This window comes from Leucopleurus acutus (genome assembly GCF_964270905.1).
Source record: "Leucopleurus acutus genome assembly, chromosome: 3".
Taxonomy (NCBI): Eukaryota; Metazoa; Chordata; class Mammalia; order Artiodactyla; family Delphinidae; genus Leucopleurus; species Leucopleurus acutus.
In genome coordinates this window covers 31,287,067-31,301,184 of record NC_139145.1, presented here as the reverse complement: position 1 = coordinate 31,301,184, position 14,118 = coordinate 31,287,067, and the positions used below count along the sequence as shown (strand labels likewise).

General features: G+C 49.9%; 1 protein-coding gene across 1 annotated transcript; it reads left to right on the top strand.

The window, feature by feature from the left end:
- Positions 1-759: 759 nt before the first annotated feature.
- On the top strand, positions 760-13,601 carry LOC309958879 (dipeptidase 2-like; the record flags this gene model as incomplete). The annotated part of the gene is given in 16 exon segments (XM_082835012.1): positions 760-793; positions 6,876-7,110; positions 8,633-8,813; positions 9,076-9,266; positions 9,268-9,351; positions 9,677-9,803; positions 10,094-10,223; positions 10,442-10,583; positions 10,885-10,954; positions 11,075-11,146; positions 11,150-11,251; positions 11,629-11,713; positions 12,370-12,445; positions 13,095-13,191; positions 13,195-13,230; positions 13,344-13,601. Coding segments are annotated over 16 exon segments (1,920 nt in total).
- Between the last annotated feature and the right edge of the window lie 517 nt (positions 13,602-14,118).

The window sequence follows — 14,118 nt, the reverse complement described above, 5'->3', positions numbered from 1 at the left end:
CTGTGACTCCTACTACCTTTGTATAAATGCCTCCATCACTCTGTGCCTCAGTTTACTAATCTGGAAGTCCCTAAAATTGGACAAACAATAGTACGCACCTCAAAGGGTTCTTATAAGGATTAAGTTAGTTAATATTTGTAAAATACTCAGAATAGCATCTAGTACATATTTTTGTCAGATAAAATAGTGTTGTGGGGAGGATATTGCCCAGCTCCTGGCCGGCAAGGATGTCCGAGGCCTCAGGCTGTGTGTCCAGCGGTATTCTGAGAGGATTCCATGGGAGAGACCTGGGATATGGATGAAGTGTTCTTGGCCATACGGCTGACAGGGTCTTGGTGCTCTGGCCAGGTTTCAGGCATGAGCCTCTGAGGTGGGAGAGCCGAGTTCAGGACATTGCTCCACCAGAGACCTCCTGGCCCCACATAATAACAATCAGCGAGAGCTCTCCCAGAGATCTCTGTCTCAATGCTAACACCTAGCTCCACTTAACGACCAGCAAGTTCCAGTGCTGGACACCCCATGCCAAACAACTAGCAAGACAGGAATACAATACGACCCATTAGCAAAGAGGCTGCCTAAAATCATACTAAGTTCACAGATACCCTAAAACACACCACCGGATGTGGTACTGCCACCAGAAAGACAAGATCCAGTCTCATCCACCAGAACACAGGCACCAGTCCCCTCAATGAGGAAGCCTACACAACCCAGGGAAACAACCTTACCCACTGGGGGCAGACACCAAAAACAACGGGAACTATGAACCTGCAGCCAGTGAACAGGAGACCCCAAAGTAAGTTAAGTAAACTAAGAAGACAGAGAAACATGCAGCAGATGAAGGAGCAAGGTAAAAACCCACTGGACCAAACAAATGAAGAGGAAACAGGCAGTCTACCTGAAAAAGAATTCAGAGTAATGATAGTAAAGATGATCCAGAATCTTGGAAATAGAATGGAGAAAATACAAGAAACGTTTAACAAGGACCTAGAAGAACTAAAGAGCAAACAAACAATGATGAACAACACAATAAATGAAATGAAAAATTCTCTAGAAGGAATCAATAGCAGAATAACTGAGGCAGAAGAATGGATAAGCAACCGGGAAGATAAAATAGAGGAAATAACTACCGCAGAGCAGAATAAAGAAAAAAGAATGAAAAGAATTGAGGACAGTCTCAGAGACCTCTGGGACAACATTAAATGCACCAACATTTGAATAATAGGGGTCCCAGAAGAAGAAGAGAAAAAGAAAGGGACTGAGAAAATATTTGAAGAGATTATAGTTGAAAACTTCCCTAATATGGGAAAGGAAATAGTTAATCAAGTACAGGAAGCAGAGAGAGTCCCATACAGCATAAATCCAAGGAGAAACACGCCAAGACACATATTAATCAAACTATCAAAAATTAAATAGAAGGAAAAAACATTAAAAGCAGCAAGGGAAAAACAACAAATAACACATAGGGAATCCCCGTGAGGTTAACAACTGATTGTTCAGCAGAAACTCTGCAAGCCAGAAGGGAGTGGCAGGACATATTTAAAGTGATGAAAGGGAAAAACCTACAACCAATATTACTCTACCCAGCAAGGATCTCATTCAAATTTGATGGAGAAATTAAAACATTTACAGATAAGCAAAAGCTAAGAGAATTCAGCACCACCAAACCAGCTTTACAACAAATGCTAAAGGAACTTCTCTAGGCAAGAAACACAAGAGAAGGAAAAGACCTACAATAACGAACCCAAAACAATTAAGAAAATGGTAACAGACACATACATATTGATAATTACCTTAAATGTAAATGGATTAAATGCTCCCACCAAAAGACATAGACTGGCTGAATGGATACAAAAACAAGACCCGTATATATGCTGTCTACGAGAGACCCACTTCAGACTTAGGGACACATACAGACTGAAAGTGAGGGGATGGAAAAAGATATTTCATGAAAATGGAAATCAGAAGAAAGCTGGAGCAGCAATTCTCATATCAGACAAAATAGACTTTAAAACAAACACTATTGCAAGAGACAAAGAAGGACACTACATAATTATCAAGGGATCAATCCAAGAAGAAGATATAACAATTGTAAATATGTATGCACCCAACATAGGAGCACCTCAATACATAAGGCAAGGGGAAATAAAAGGGGAAATCGACAGTAACACATCATAGTAGGGAACTTAAACACCCCACTTTCACCAATGGACAGATCATCCAAAATGAAAATAAATAAGGAAACACAAGCTTTAAATGATACATTAAACAAGATGGACTTCATTGATATTTATAGGACATTCCATCCCAAAACAACAGAATACACTTTCTTCTCATGTGCTCATGGAACATTTTCCAGGATAGATCATATCTTGGGTCACAAATCAAGCCTTGGTAAATTTAAGAAAATTGAAATCATATCAAGTATCTTTTCCAACCACAACACTCTAAGACTAGATATCAATTACAGGAAAAAAATCTGTAAAAAATATAAACACATGGAGGCTAAACAATACACTATTTAATAACCAGGAGATCACTGAAGAAATCAAAGAGGAAATCAAAAAATACCTAGAAACAAATGACAAGGAAAACACTATGACCCAAAACACTATACACCAAAACAGCAAAAGCAGTTCTAAGAGGGAAGTTTATAGCAATACAATCCTACCTTAAGAAATAAGAAACATCTCAAATAAGCAACCTAACCTTATACCTAAAGCAATTAGAGAAAGAAAAACAAATAAAAAACCCCAGAGTTAGCAGAAGGAAAGAACTCATAAAGATCAGATCAGAATTAAATGAAAAAGAAATGAAGGAAACGATAGCAAAGATCAATAAAACTAAAAGCTGGTTCTTTGAGAAGATAAACAAAATTGATACACCATTAGCCAGACTCATGAAGAAAAAAGGGAGAAGACTCAAATCAATAGAATTAGAAATGAAAATGGACACATAACAACAGACACTGCAGAAATACAAAGGATCATGAGAGATTATTACAAGCAACTATATGTCACTAAAATGGACAAGCTGGAAGAAATGGACAAATTCTTAGAAATGCACAACCTTCCGAGATGGAACCAGGAAGAAATAGAAAATATGAACAGACCAATCACAAGCACTGAAATCGAAGCTGTGCTTAAAAATCTTCCAACAAACAGAAGCCCAGGACCAGATGGCTTCACAGGCGAATTCTATCAAACATTTAGAGAAGAGCTAACACCTATCCTTCTCAAACTCTTCCAAAATATAGCAGAGGGAGGATCACTCCCAAACTCATTCTACGAGGCCACCATCACCCTGATACCAAAACCAGACAAAGATGTCACAAAGAAAGAAATCTACAGGCTAATATCACTGATGAACATAGATGCAAAAATCCTCAACAAAGTACTAGCAAACAGAATCCAACAGCACATGAAAAGGATCATACACCATGATCAAGTGGGGTGTATCCCAGGAATGCAAGCATTCTTCAATATATACAAATCAATCAATGTGATACATCGTATTAACAAACTAAAGGAGAAAAACCATATGATCATCTCAATAGATGCAGAGAAAGCTTTTTACAAAAATCAACACCCATTTATGATAAAAACCCTCCAGAAAGTGGGCATAGAGGGAACTTTCCTCAACATAATGAAGGCCATATATGGCAAACCCACAGCCAACATCGTCTTCAATGGTGAAAAACTGAAACCATTTCCACTAGGATCAGGACAAGACAAGGTTGCCCACTCTCACCACTATTATTCAACATAATTTTGGAAGTTTTAGCCATAGCAATCAGAGAAAAAAAAGAAATAAAAGGAATCCAAATTGGAAAAGAAGAAGTAAAGATGTCACTGTTTGCAGATGACATGATACTATACATAGAGAATCCTAAAGATGCTACTAGAAAACTACTAGAGCTAAGCAATGAATTTGGTAAAGTAGCAGGATACAAAATTAATACACAGAAATCTCTTGCATTCCTATACACTAATGATGAAAAATCTGAAAGTGAAATTAAGAAAACAGTCCCATTTACCATTTCAACAAAAAGAATAAAATATCTAGGAATAAACCTATCTAAGGAGACAAAAGACTTGTATGCAGAAAACTATAACACACTGATGAAAGAAATTAAAGATGATACAAATAGATGGAGAGATATACCATGTTCTTGGTTTGGAAGAATCAACACTGTAAAAATGACTATACTACCCAAAGCAATCTACAGATTCAGTGCAATCCCTATCAAACTACCAATGGCATTTTTCATAGAACTAGAAAAAAAAAATCACAATTTGTATGGAAACACAAAAGACCCTGAATAGCCAAAGCAATCTTGAGAAAGAAAAATGGAGCTGGAGGAATCAGGCTCCCGGACTTCAGACTATAGTACAAAGCTACAGTAATCAAGACAGTATGATACTGGCACAAAAACAGAAATATAGATCAATGGAACAGGATAGAAAGCCCAGAGATAAACCCATGCACCTTAGGTCAACTAGTCTATGAAGAAGGAGGCAAGGATATACAATGGAGAAAAGACATTCTCTTCTAAGTGGTGCTGGGAAAACTGGACATCTACATGTAAAATAATGAAATTAGAAAAATCCCTAACACCATACACAAAAATAAACTCAAAATGGATTAAAGACCTAAATGTAAGGCCAGAAACTATCAAACTCTTAGAAGAAAACATAGGCAGAACACTCTATGACATAAATCATAGCAAGATCCTTTTTTTTTTTTTTTTTTTTTTTTGCATTATGTGGGCCTCTCACTGTCGTGGCCTCTCTCGTTGCAGAGCACAGGCTCCGGACGTGCTGGCTCAGCGGCCATGGCACCTTTAACATCTCTCTCAGTATCACTTGGAAATGTTTGAAATGGCACGAGCTTGTCCTCACATTCCTATCAGTTGTAAATCCAGAGCCCCAACCTGAACCTAACCATTGAGCAGAACACCCCTCCACTACCTGTGTAACACTGGGTGGGCCCCTTAACCTCTTGGTTTTTTTAAGTCCTCAGGTGTAAAAATGTGAGGGTGCTATGAATTTATATTTGGGGCAGGACAAGGTCGAGAAGAGTGTGTCTTTGTTTATATTCTTCCAAACTGGAATGTCTTCCCTCTCTTCCCCATGGGTCCAAATCTCACTTGTCCTTCAGGCCCACTGCCAAGGAGCCTTCCCTGATTCCCCAGTCCACACAAATCTCTGCCTCTTAGGGTCAGTGCCATACAACCTAGCTGTTTCTTACGTTAATCTTGCCTCTCAAGCCAATCTCAGAATGTGGGTCTCTCTTGCCCTCCTGTGGCCCCTGGGGCTGTGCCAGCCCACCGGCACACCCCACATGGGGTGTCTACTAGGCTAGGGCATGGGTAGGGAGGCCCAGGTGTGAGGGGCCAGGCAGAGTACCTCTGCCTGCACCCTGCTCTCCTCCACAAAACTGCCCCTCCTCCTGAAGGCTACCCCTCAAGTCACAGGTTCCTTATATGACCTCACTGGGTAGTGATGACCTCGCAGGCCTTCTCACAGTTTCCATGGCAGGGTAACCATGCAAACGTGCTGCCCTCAGAGAAACTTCCCTACCAGTTCTCCACCAGACACCAATCTCTTTGGTTGTCTGAGAGAGAATGTCTGACCAGATCTTCTATATTTACTCCAACCTGTCCTCTGTTCCCTGGGTGGGCAGTGCAGCAGGTACACTGAGACCAGGCATCGGTACAGAAGGCACGCTGTACTCACAACCTCACCTGGCTGCCACATGTTCCTGTGGGGCTTGCCCACCACACACACCTAACCACTTTCCCAGCTGTAAGTAATAGCAGTGACCTGGGACACCTTCAGGGACCCACAGTGCTCACTGCTGAGGACAAGTGAAAGGTCATCCCTGGACACGTGTGCAGGAAGGTTCTGATCTTTATAAATGTAGCCTTCCCCTTTGGGCTACAGGATGCTTCCATTCAGACCTTTTCCTGATTGGCCTCTTAGCAAAAGACAAGTGCATTTTTGCTGGCAAATGGTAAATGGAGCAGTTTGAGGAAAAGGGCCACTCTTGAAGCGCACCTTCAAGCCCCGGCACCTCTGTGCTGTCATGTAGGTGTCTATATCGGTCCCCTCAGACACATCCCATACTGAGCTGCTGAGTACTAGGGGAGAGGGTGTTGCCATATTGATGGGAAGACCGGAAGAACCAAGGGGGGGTGATGAAGTGCTAGTGAGACTGGAGGGCTGAGGAGATGGTGTCCCAGGAGGCTGGGTGGATGTGAGCCTAGACTTGGTACCCAGAACCCGGTTCTGAGTCTCCTGATCACTCTGCCTCAGGATTTGGCCTTGTTCTAATCTAGATAAAAGTATCAGAGGGCTAGAGTTCAGTGTGGTTGAAACAGGCAGTATAAATGGGGCCCAAGAGGGGTTGCCAAGGTGGGTAGGGTTCTTAACCAATTTCTGTTAGATTATTCTTTTCCAAACCTTGAAAGGCATTTGCATTAAAGCCTCAGAAGTGACAGACTGCAAGAAATGTTTTCTCTGTTGTGGAAGGGAGAGGTGGAGAGGTTCATGATTGCAATTACTTTCGGGTTCTACTGTTTTCCCTGGAAACGGTGAAGAGACTTCCTCATCTGCTGCAGCCGTAGGCTCTAGGGATTGCTTTTGCAGCCAGTGTCCCTTCTCTAGGGACTCATAGAGGTGATGGGCCAAGGCTGTGTTTTGGATGTCAAGTAGATTAAAGGTCTTCAGCCAGAAACTGGGAGAGACACGAGAGAGGGAAATTCTGGCAGGAGACTGTGCACAGCAGAAGTGACTGACCAGTTCTGATTTTCTTTGCAGCAGCAGTGGCTCCCGTTTCTCCTCCTACACCTGGTCACTACCATGTCCTCAACTGAGGGTGTGGAGAAACGCAGTTGGGCCGGCATGGGGAGACATCCTGCCTGGTTGGTGGCTACCGGGTCTACGGGGATGTTCCTTTGGCCACGCCAGCAAAGGTGGAAGCAGAGAAGTCAGTCCCCAGACGTGCTCCCAAGAGAAAGCACGCTCCGGAAGAGTTGGACGAAGATCTCCAGACCCAAAATCTGGCGATTGTAGCATGGTGCCAGGAGGCGGACCCCACAGAATCTTGCAGGTGAGCCATTCTGAAGAAAGGGCAATGGTTTAACTGCCTAAGGCAGCGAATGCCTCTTCCTGCAGTGACCCCCCGCCCTGCCCCGCTACTGCCCACTGCCACAGATTAGAACCTACATCATTCTCTCTGAGCCTTCCTCAGCCAGGAGCCTCCTTCCACACTAAATGGCCATAAGCAAGAAGTCTCAGAAACTGAGGTTTGAAATGAGTCTGCCCTGAACATCCCAGGGCTGAAGCTGGCCTGGAAGAAAACCTGACGTTCCTCTGCTCAATCCTCAGGGGCCCCTTTGTGAGCTGAAGAAAGTCAAGTCTGCACTCTGCGAGCCGAGGAGGATGCAGGAGCAGAGACAGGGTGCAGAGAAGCCTTAGCAGTCTACCACATGGGCTCCAGCCCTGAGCCATTGTCAGCGGTCACCACCACAAACCAGGGGGGAGCTGGGCTTTTTGAAACTGTAAGCAGAAATCTGTGGCTTCCCAAAGAGCCTCCTGCATGGCGTCTCAGGAGGCAGGATAGAGAGACCCAGGAAGACCGGCTCCCTGAAGCAAGAACAGGATGGAGAGTCAAGCAGCACGCACCCTGCCCTGAGGTTCACATGCTCCTTTATTCCCAGCCCTTTCTGTCCCCAGTGGGGTCCCTTACTGCTCAATAAAATGTTTTTTCTGTAACATATTTCTAGGGTCGCCAGTGCTCAGACTTAGGTCACTACCCCTGTGCTAGGCACTCCTGCCACCCGGGGGGATCAGAGCAAAAACTTGAGAGGCTAGGGATGAAGGAGTTTGGGCACAGTCCCTAAAGCATCTCAGTGGTTGCTTCTCATCTTCTGTGAGAAGGCACATCCCCAGTGTGTGTGTGGGGGGGGGGAGGGGGTCCCTAGAGGAGGCAGCTGGGGGAGGGCCTGAGGCTGGAAATGGGGAATGGCGTGCGGCCTCTGAGCAAGCGCAGGCACTTAGCCCTTGAGGTTTCTGGGGAAGCTGGAGCCACACGGGCCACGAGATGAGGCAAGCGTAGCAGCAGAACCCAGGTGCCAGGTCTTTCCTCAGAACCTATACTTCTCCACGAGGCCGGGCCTTCCATGCTCAGGTAGGAGGGATCCTGGCCAGAAGGTCAGCCAGCAGCTCTGGGAGGAAGTTTGCTGCGGTGGGGGCTCTGCTGCCATGGAAACGACTTCATTTCCTTCCACTCAAACAGCCTGCTGACTGGGTTCCTGCTCTGTTGAGTAAAAGGGTTGCTGACTCTCCCCAGAAGGTTGTTCAGTTCACATCCCAAAAGTCCCTCTATTCAGGCCCTGGGGAGGTGTAGCAACTCCTGAGGGTGCTCTTTCCTGAGGCTGGCTGACAGAAGTGGGGGAGGTTCCTGATAGTTCCCAGGTGCTGGCTCAAGTCCCCAGAGAATGGTCATGCAGGTTGGGGTGTCAAGTAGGTGGAGAGAGAAGGTCGGGGGCAGAGGGCCTCTTCCTGAATCCAGAGCTCACAAGGTTACCCCCCCCCGAAATTTCCAGAAACTATCTCTTCCCCCACACCAGCCCCCATGGGCCAGTACCGGGAAACCGGGAGCCCAGAGCACTTGTGGCCACAGAGACAACTCGCACGCAGCCCTCGGGGTGGACGGGGCCGGCTGCAGGCAGATGGGGACGAGGTGTGCTCCCGGGAGGCCTCAGGCTGAAGGTGGCCCTCCGAGAGAAGCACCCCAGCTTGGACAGGAAGGTTAGAGGTGGGGAGAGCAACCTAGGGCGCCCCCTCGGAGCAGTGGGAGTGGGAAGAGGGGCGGGGGCGGAGGGAACCCGCGATGGGAGGCGAGTGGGCTCTCAGCAGAGGCCAGTTTAGCCCGCGGGAGCTGCCTCTGAGCAGGGGGCAGGAGGGCAGTGCCGCCCTGGGGCTGCCGGGCTTCGCGGATCGCGGCTCTCCGCACACGGGTCGCAGGGTCCTGTGACGCTGTATCCCCTCCTTCACCCCGCCCCCTCGCGAGGCCGCGCCGCTGGGTGGTCTGTGTCGACGGGCAGAACCCCATCGCCCGCCCCTCTCAGACCCGCCTCTGCCCGCCTGCCTGGCCCTGCGCAGCTTGCGGCCCGGGGGCCTCGAACGTCCCCGTGCACTCAGCCAGCGGCCTCTGCTGTGTCTGCTGCTCCTGCTGGGTCTGCTGCTGCGGCCGGTAACCCGTGCAGACCACGCCAGGCACCTCCAGCACCCCAACTCCGCGGGAGCGCACACAGGCCCTGATGCGGGACTTCCCACTTGTGGACGGGTGGCTGCAGTATGTGCGGGCTGCTGGGGGCCGGTGGGGGCCTAGCCTGGCCCTGGGCAGGGTAGGAGGTCCGGAGCATGCAGAGCTAGTGGGGAGGCTCCCTCACACCACCCCTGGATGTCCTCTCCATCATCTACAAATGCCCTTCCCCTTCTCTGTCATCCCCTCCCTGGTGGGAACCCCTCAGCCCAGGCCTCAGCTGCTCCTAGTATAGTCTGTGTGACAGTGTGAGGTGGGGGGCCCCAGGCTGGCCCAGGCCAGGCAATGTGTCCTGCCTGATCCCAAGACCTAAGGAGCCCACCCGTTTGCCTTGACCTCCCTCCAGCCACAAGGACATGCCCCTGGTCCTGAGGCAGTTTTACCACAATGGGCTACAGGATGTTAATCTGCACAATTTCAGCCATGGCCAGACAAGCTTGGACAGGCTGAAAGACGGTCTCGCGGGTGCCCAGGTACCAAAGGGACACACAAGGTGCCACCATGGCTGCTGGGGAATGTGGGGCCCTTTGGGGGCCTCAGAGACCACAGGTTAGTCACATTGGAACTAAGTTACCATAGTGACCTAGAAAGTGCCATGCCATGGATGCTGGGGGCTACAGGGGTCACAGTGAGCCAGCCTGACGGGCATCTAAGTACCACAGAGAAAGCAACGCATTACATGTGACTTCCGCGCACAGTGAGTGCTGTGCCAGCTGAGCCCCAAGGAGTTCCAAAGCCCAAACTAAGGCCTGGCCTTCCTCAGTTCTGGTCAGCCTACGTCCCATGCCAGACCCACGAACGGGACGCTGTGCGCCTCACCCTGGAGCAAATTCACCTCATCCGCCTCATGTGTGCCTCCTATTCTGAGCTGGAGCTTGTGACCTCAGTTAAAGGTAGACGGGGCACTTCCCTGGTAGTCCAGAGGTTAAGACTCCACGCTTCCACCACAGGGGGCTCGGGTTTGATCCCCGGTGGGGGAACTAAGAGCCCTCAAGCTGCGTGGCACGGCCAAAAAAAAAAAAAGGTAAACAGACTGGTGGTGATAGGTGTTAGGGACTTCAGTAAGCTACCCCTGCCTCTGAAAATGATCATCTGACCTACCTGCCCCCAGCTCTCAACAATACCCGGAAGCTGGCTTGCCTCATTGGTGTGGAGGGCGGCCACTCACTGGACAGTAGCCTCTCCAGCTTGCGTACCTTCTGTGCGCTGGGCGTGCGCTACGTGACACTCACCCACACCTGCAACACGCCCTGGTGAGCACAGTGCAGATGGTGAGGGCCCAGTGAGGCAGGGATCTGCCCAAGATCACGCTGGGGCCCAAAGCAAGTTTACCCCTGGGATCCAGCCCTGAACCTGGGGTGGGGAGGGGAATTGAGGTTTGCAGAACAAGACTGAATCCCTAGAAGGGCCCTCCTACTGCCAGGCACAGCCCAGTTTGGGTCCCTCCTCTTGCACCAGGGAGTTGCAGGTGTAGACGGTTTGACAGAACCTCTTTCTAGGCTCTTGTAGCCAAGTCATGGCCACCAGTCAGACTGCCTCCTGGCCATCCTGCAGGGCACAGAGCTCAGCAAAGGGTATCCACCCCTTCTACAGCAATGTCAGTCGGCTGACCAGCTTTGGCGAGGTAAGGACCCGGGTTCCATACCCTGCCGCACATGAATGTACAGCCCCGCCTGTTCCCTACAGATAAATGCACACAAGGTAAATGCAGCCCTGATGCCCTCTCCCCATCCTGTGCCTGCAGAAGGTGGTGGCAGAAATGAACCTCCTGGGCATGATGGTGGCCTTATCCCATGTCTCGGATGCTGTGGCACGGTGAGCCCTAGAAGTGTCACAGGCACCTGTCATCTTCTCCCACTCAGCTGCCCGGGGTGTGTGCAAGAACACTTGGAATGTTCCTGATGATATCCTGCAGCTTCTGGTGAGACTGCCCTGGCCCTCAAACCTAAAGCAAGAGGTTCAAACCAGGAGCCCTTGAACCTGAGCCTCTTCTCCCTCAATTTCCTCAAACCCCAGGTTAAATATCTTCTGCCCCCAAAACCCACGATCCACAGCCCCTGAACTCTTGCACCCTAGGTGGAGGTCTAGGCGGTAAGATACTCCTCCAAACCCGGAAACCCAGGGCCAGGACACCACCCAGACCAGGGCTGCGGCTCCTCCATTCACACAAACCCAGAGAGGAGACGACTCTGACCTCAAAGCCAGGGCTGAACACCTTCCTCACAGGGGCCGAGAGAGTGAACAGGCAGGTGGCTGTGCTGGGGGCCGAGCTGACTGTCCACCAGTCTGCCCCTGCAGAAGAAGAACGGTGGCATCGTGATGGTGTCCTTGTCCGTGCGGGTGCTGCAGTGCAACCCGTTAGCCAACGTGTCTACTGTGGCAGGTGAGCCTCACCCTGGGCTCTCTGAAAACTCTGATTTGGAGCTGAAGCTGGGTCCAAATTTGGGGAGGACTTCAGAAGAGCCCCAGGGGTTTGACCCACCTATTGGCAATAGGTACAGCTCCCCAAAACCCAATAATGGACGGTACACAGCACCTTGGTGCCATGTGGAACTGGAGCCGCGGAATCAAAACTGTGATACTGATGCATATCAGGGAGGCTGTCAGACACAGAGCCCGGGTGCTGCCCATCTGTGCCTCTACAGGGGCTCCTAAAGCACACTGCCCCTACCTCTGGCCAAGCTCCTTAGGTCTCTGGGGTCTTCTTCAGTTGTACTCTTGTTCCTCTCTCATCCTCCACACCCGAGGAAAGGAGCCCCCACAGGTTCTCAAGGAGACTGGGAGGCAGGGTGAATCTTGGGTGGGAAATGGCCCAAACAGGGTGCTCTGGAGTCCACTCCAAATCTGAAGTCCAGTCTAGAGCCAGCTGGGATCACTTCAGATCAAACCTCAGGGCCCTCTAGTTGGTATCTCAGTGCCAGGCCATGAAGGAACTGGCCTGTTTGACCTACAGGCTGAAAAAAGGGGAATCAACAGAGGCCAGTCATCACCCCCACCCCTGCCCTGGAAGCCCCACACTGCTGACTTTCCATTCTTCAGATCACTTCGACCACATCAGGGCAGTCGTTGGATGCAAGTTCATCGGGATTGGTGGAGATTATGACGGGGCTGGCCGGTGAGTGCTTCCCCGTGGCTTGTCTCGGGCTGGCTGGGCAGCAATGGGGCTTTCACAGCCACCGTGCCCACCACACTGTGGTCCTCATGGCCTTGACCATAGCCTCAGGTGTGCTGGTCCAACTGGTATCTCCCCTCTCCCAGGGTCTGCTACCTGGGCTCTCCTGTCTGTTTGGCCCTACTCTAGGTCATCATATTTGTCTAAAACACCACACAGAGCTCATCTGCCCAGCATCTGTGCCCATCCAGTGCCAGCAGACCCACGGCCTCTGAGCAGACTCTTAGCAAGGTCTGGGCTGGGCTGACCATCTTCTCTGCCTGCAGTTGGGCCTGTGCATGCAGGGGGGTCAACCCAGTTCTTAAAAAGCTTTTCTTCTCTTTATAAATGGAGGCAAAAATTGCATTCAGTGAAAGGCATAGATCTTAACAGTACAATTTGATGACTTTTGGTGAATAGTAGAGGCGCTTTGGGGGCCTTCCTCTGAAGGATGAAGAGCAGGAGTGAATCACCTACTCTCTCCAAGTCTCCATTTTCCATATCTGACCAGGGCTGCGGTTCAGTGGACCCTGGACACATAGGGCTTCGGTTCTGACTCAGGACCAGGGGACAGGTCTGAGGCCCAAGAGCTGGCTGGCTGGCGTCCACACAGGTTCCCACAGGGGCTGGAGGACGTGTCCATATACCCGGTACTGATAGAGGAGTTGTTGGGGCGTGGCTGGAGTGAGGAAGAGCTCTGGGGTGTGCTTTGAGGAAACGTGAGGTGGGTCTTCAGACAGGTGGAACAGGTATGCTGGGCTGGGCAAAAGAGTAGCTCTGAGCAGGTGGTCTGAGCAGGTGGTCTGAGCAGGTGTACGTGGGGGTGCTGTGAGAGGTGCTGCCCGCTGACTGCTGCCTCCTGGTACGGGAGGAGAACGAGGGACAGAGTCCCTTGGAGGATGAGTTCCCAGATGAGCAGCTGGGCAGCTCTTGCCGCTCCGTCCTCCCACATCTGCATCAGAGAGAGGATCTGGCTCCAGACCAGAAACTAACCAGAGCTGTGGTTTGTGGGAATCCCATTTTGTCACCTAAGTGGTCATTCTCAAAATCTTGCCCCCACATGGGCCCAGGCCCCACAGTTATTGCTGCCTTCCCAGTCCTCATTGTTTGGCTCTGGTGATCCAGTTAATCCTGCCAGATGTCACTTTGGCAGCCACAGATACCCTACAAAGTTTCCTTGCATGCGAGCACAAACATTTCCTGAAAATAACTGTTTTAGAAATGGAATCAGCACGAGTGTCCTTCTCCGTGGTGGGGTCTGTGGTGCAGGCTCCCAATACTGGGGTTTGGTGGGGGACCCTGCAGCTTAGACACCAGATACTTAAGGAAGACCTGTTGGCAGTGGCCTGAGGAAACCCAGGTGGCTTGGCTCAGCACTGGAAGAAGACAGTGGGTGGCTCTGGCTGCGGGAGGGTGGACCTTACTTGGTTCCCTCTGTGTAGCTCACTCAATCCACATCCTGACCCGCTGAGTACCACCTGGGGATCTTTCAGGGAATTCTGGTTCACATGCCCAAGAAGAGAACATGCCTAGATCACAAATGATCTTTGTACGTATTTGGACAGAGCCCAGAATCTCAGGCTATTTAATGGGCCATGGACCTCCAATGGCTAGACACCTCCTTCCCTGTTCCTCAG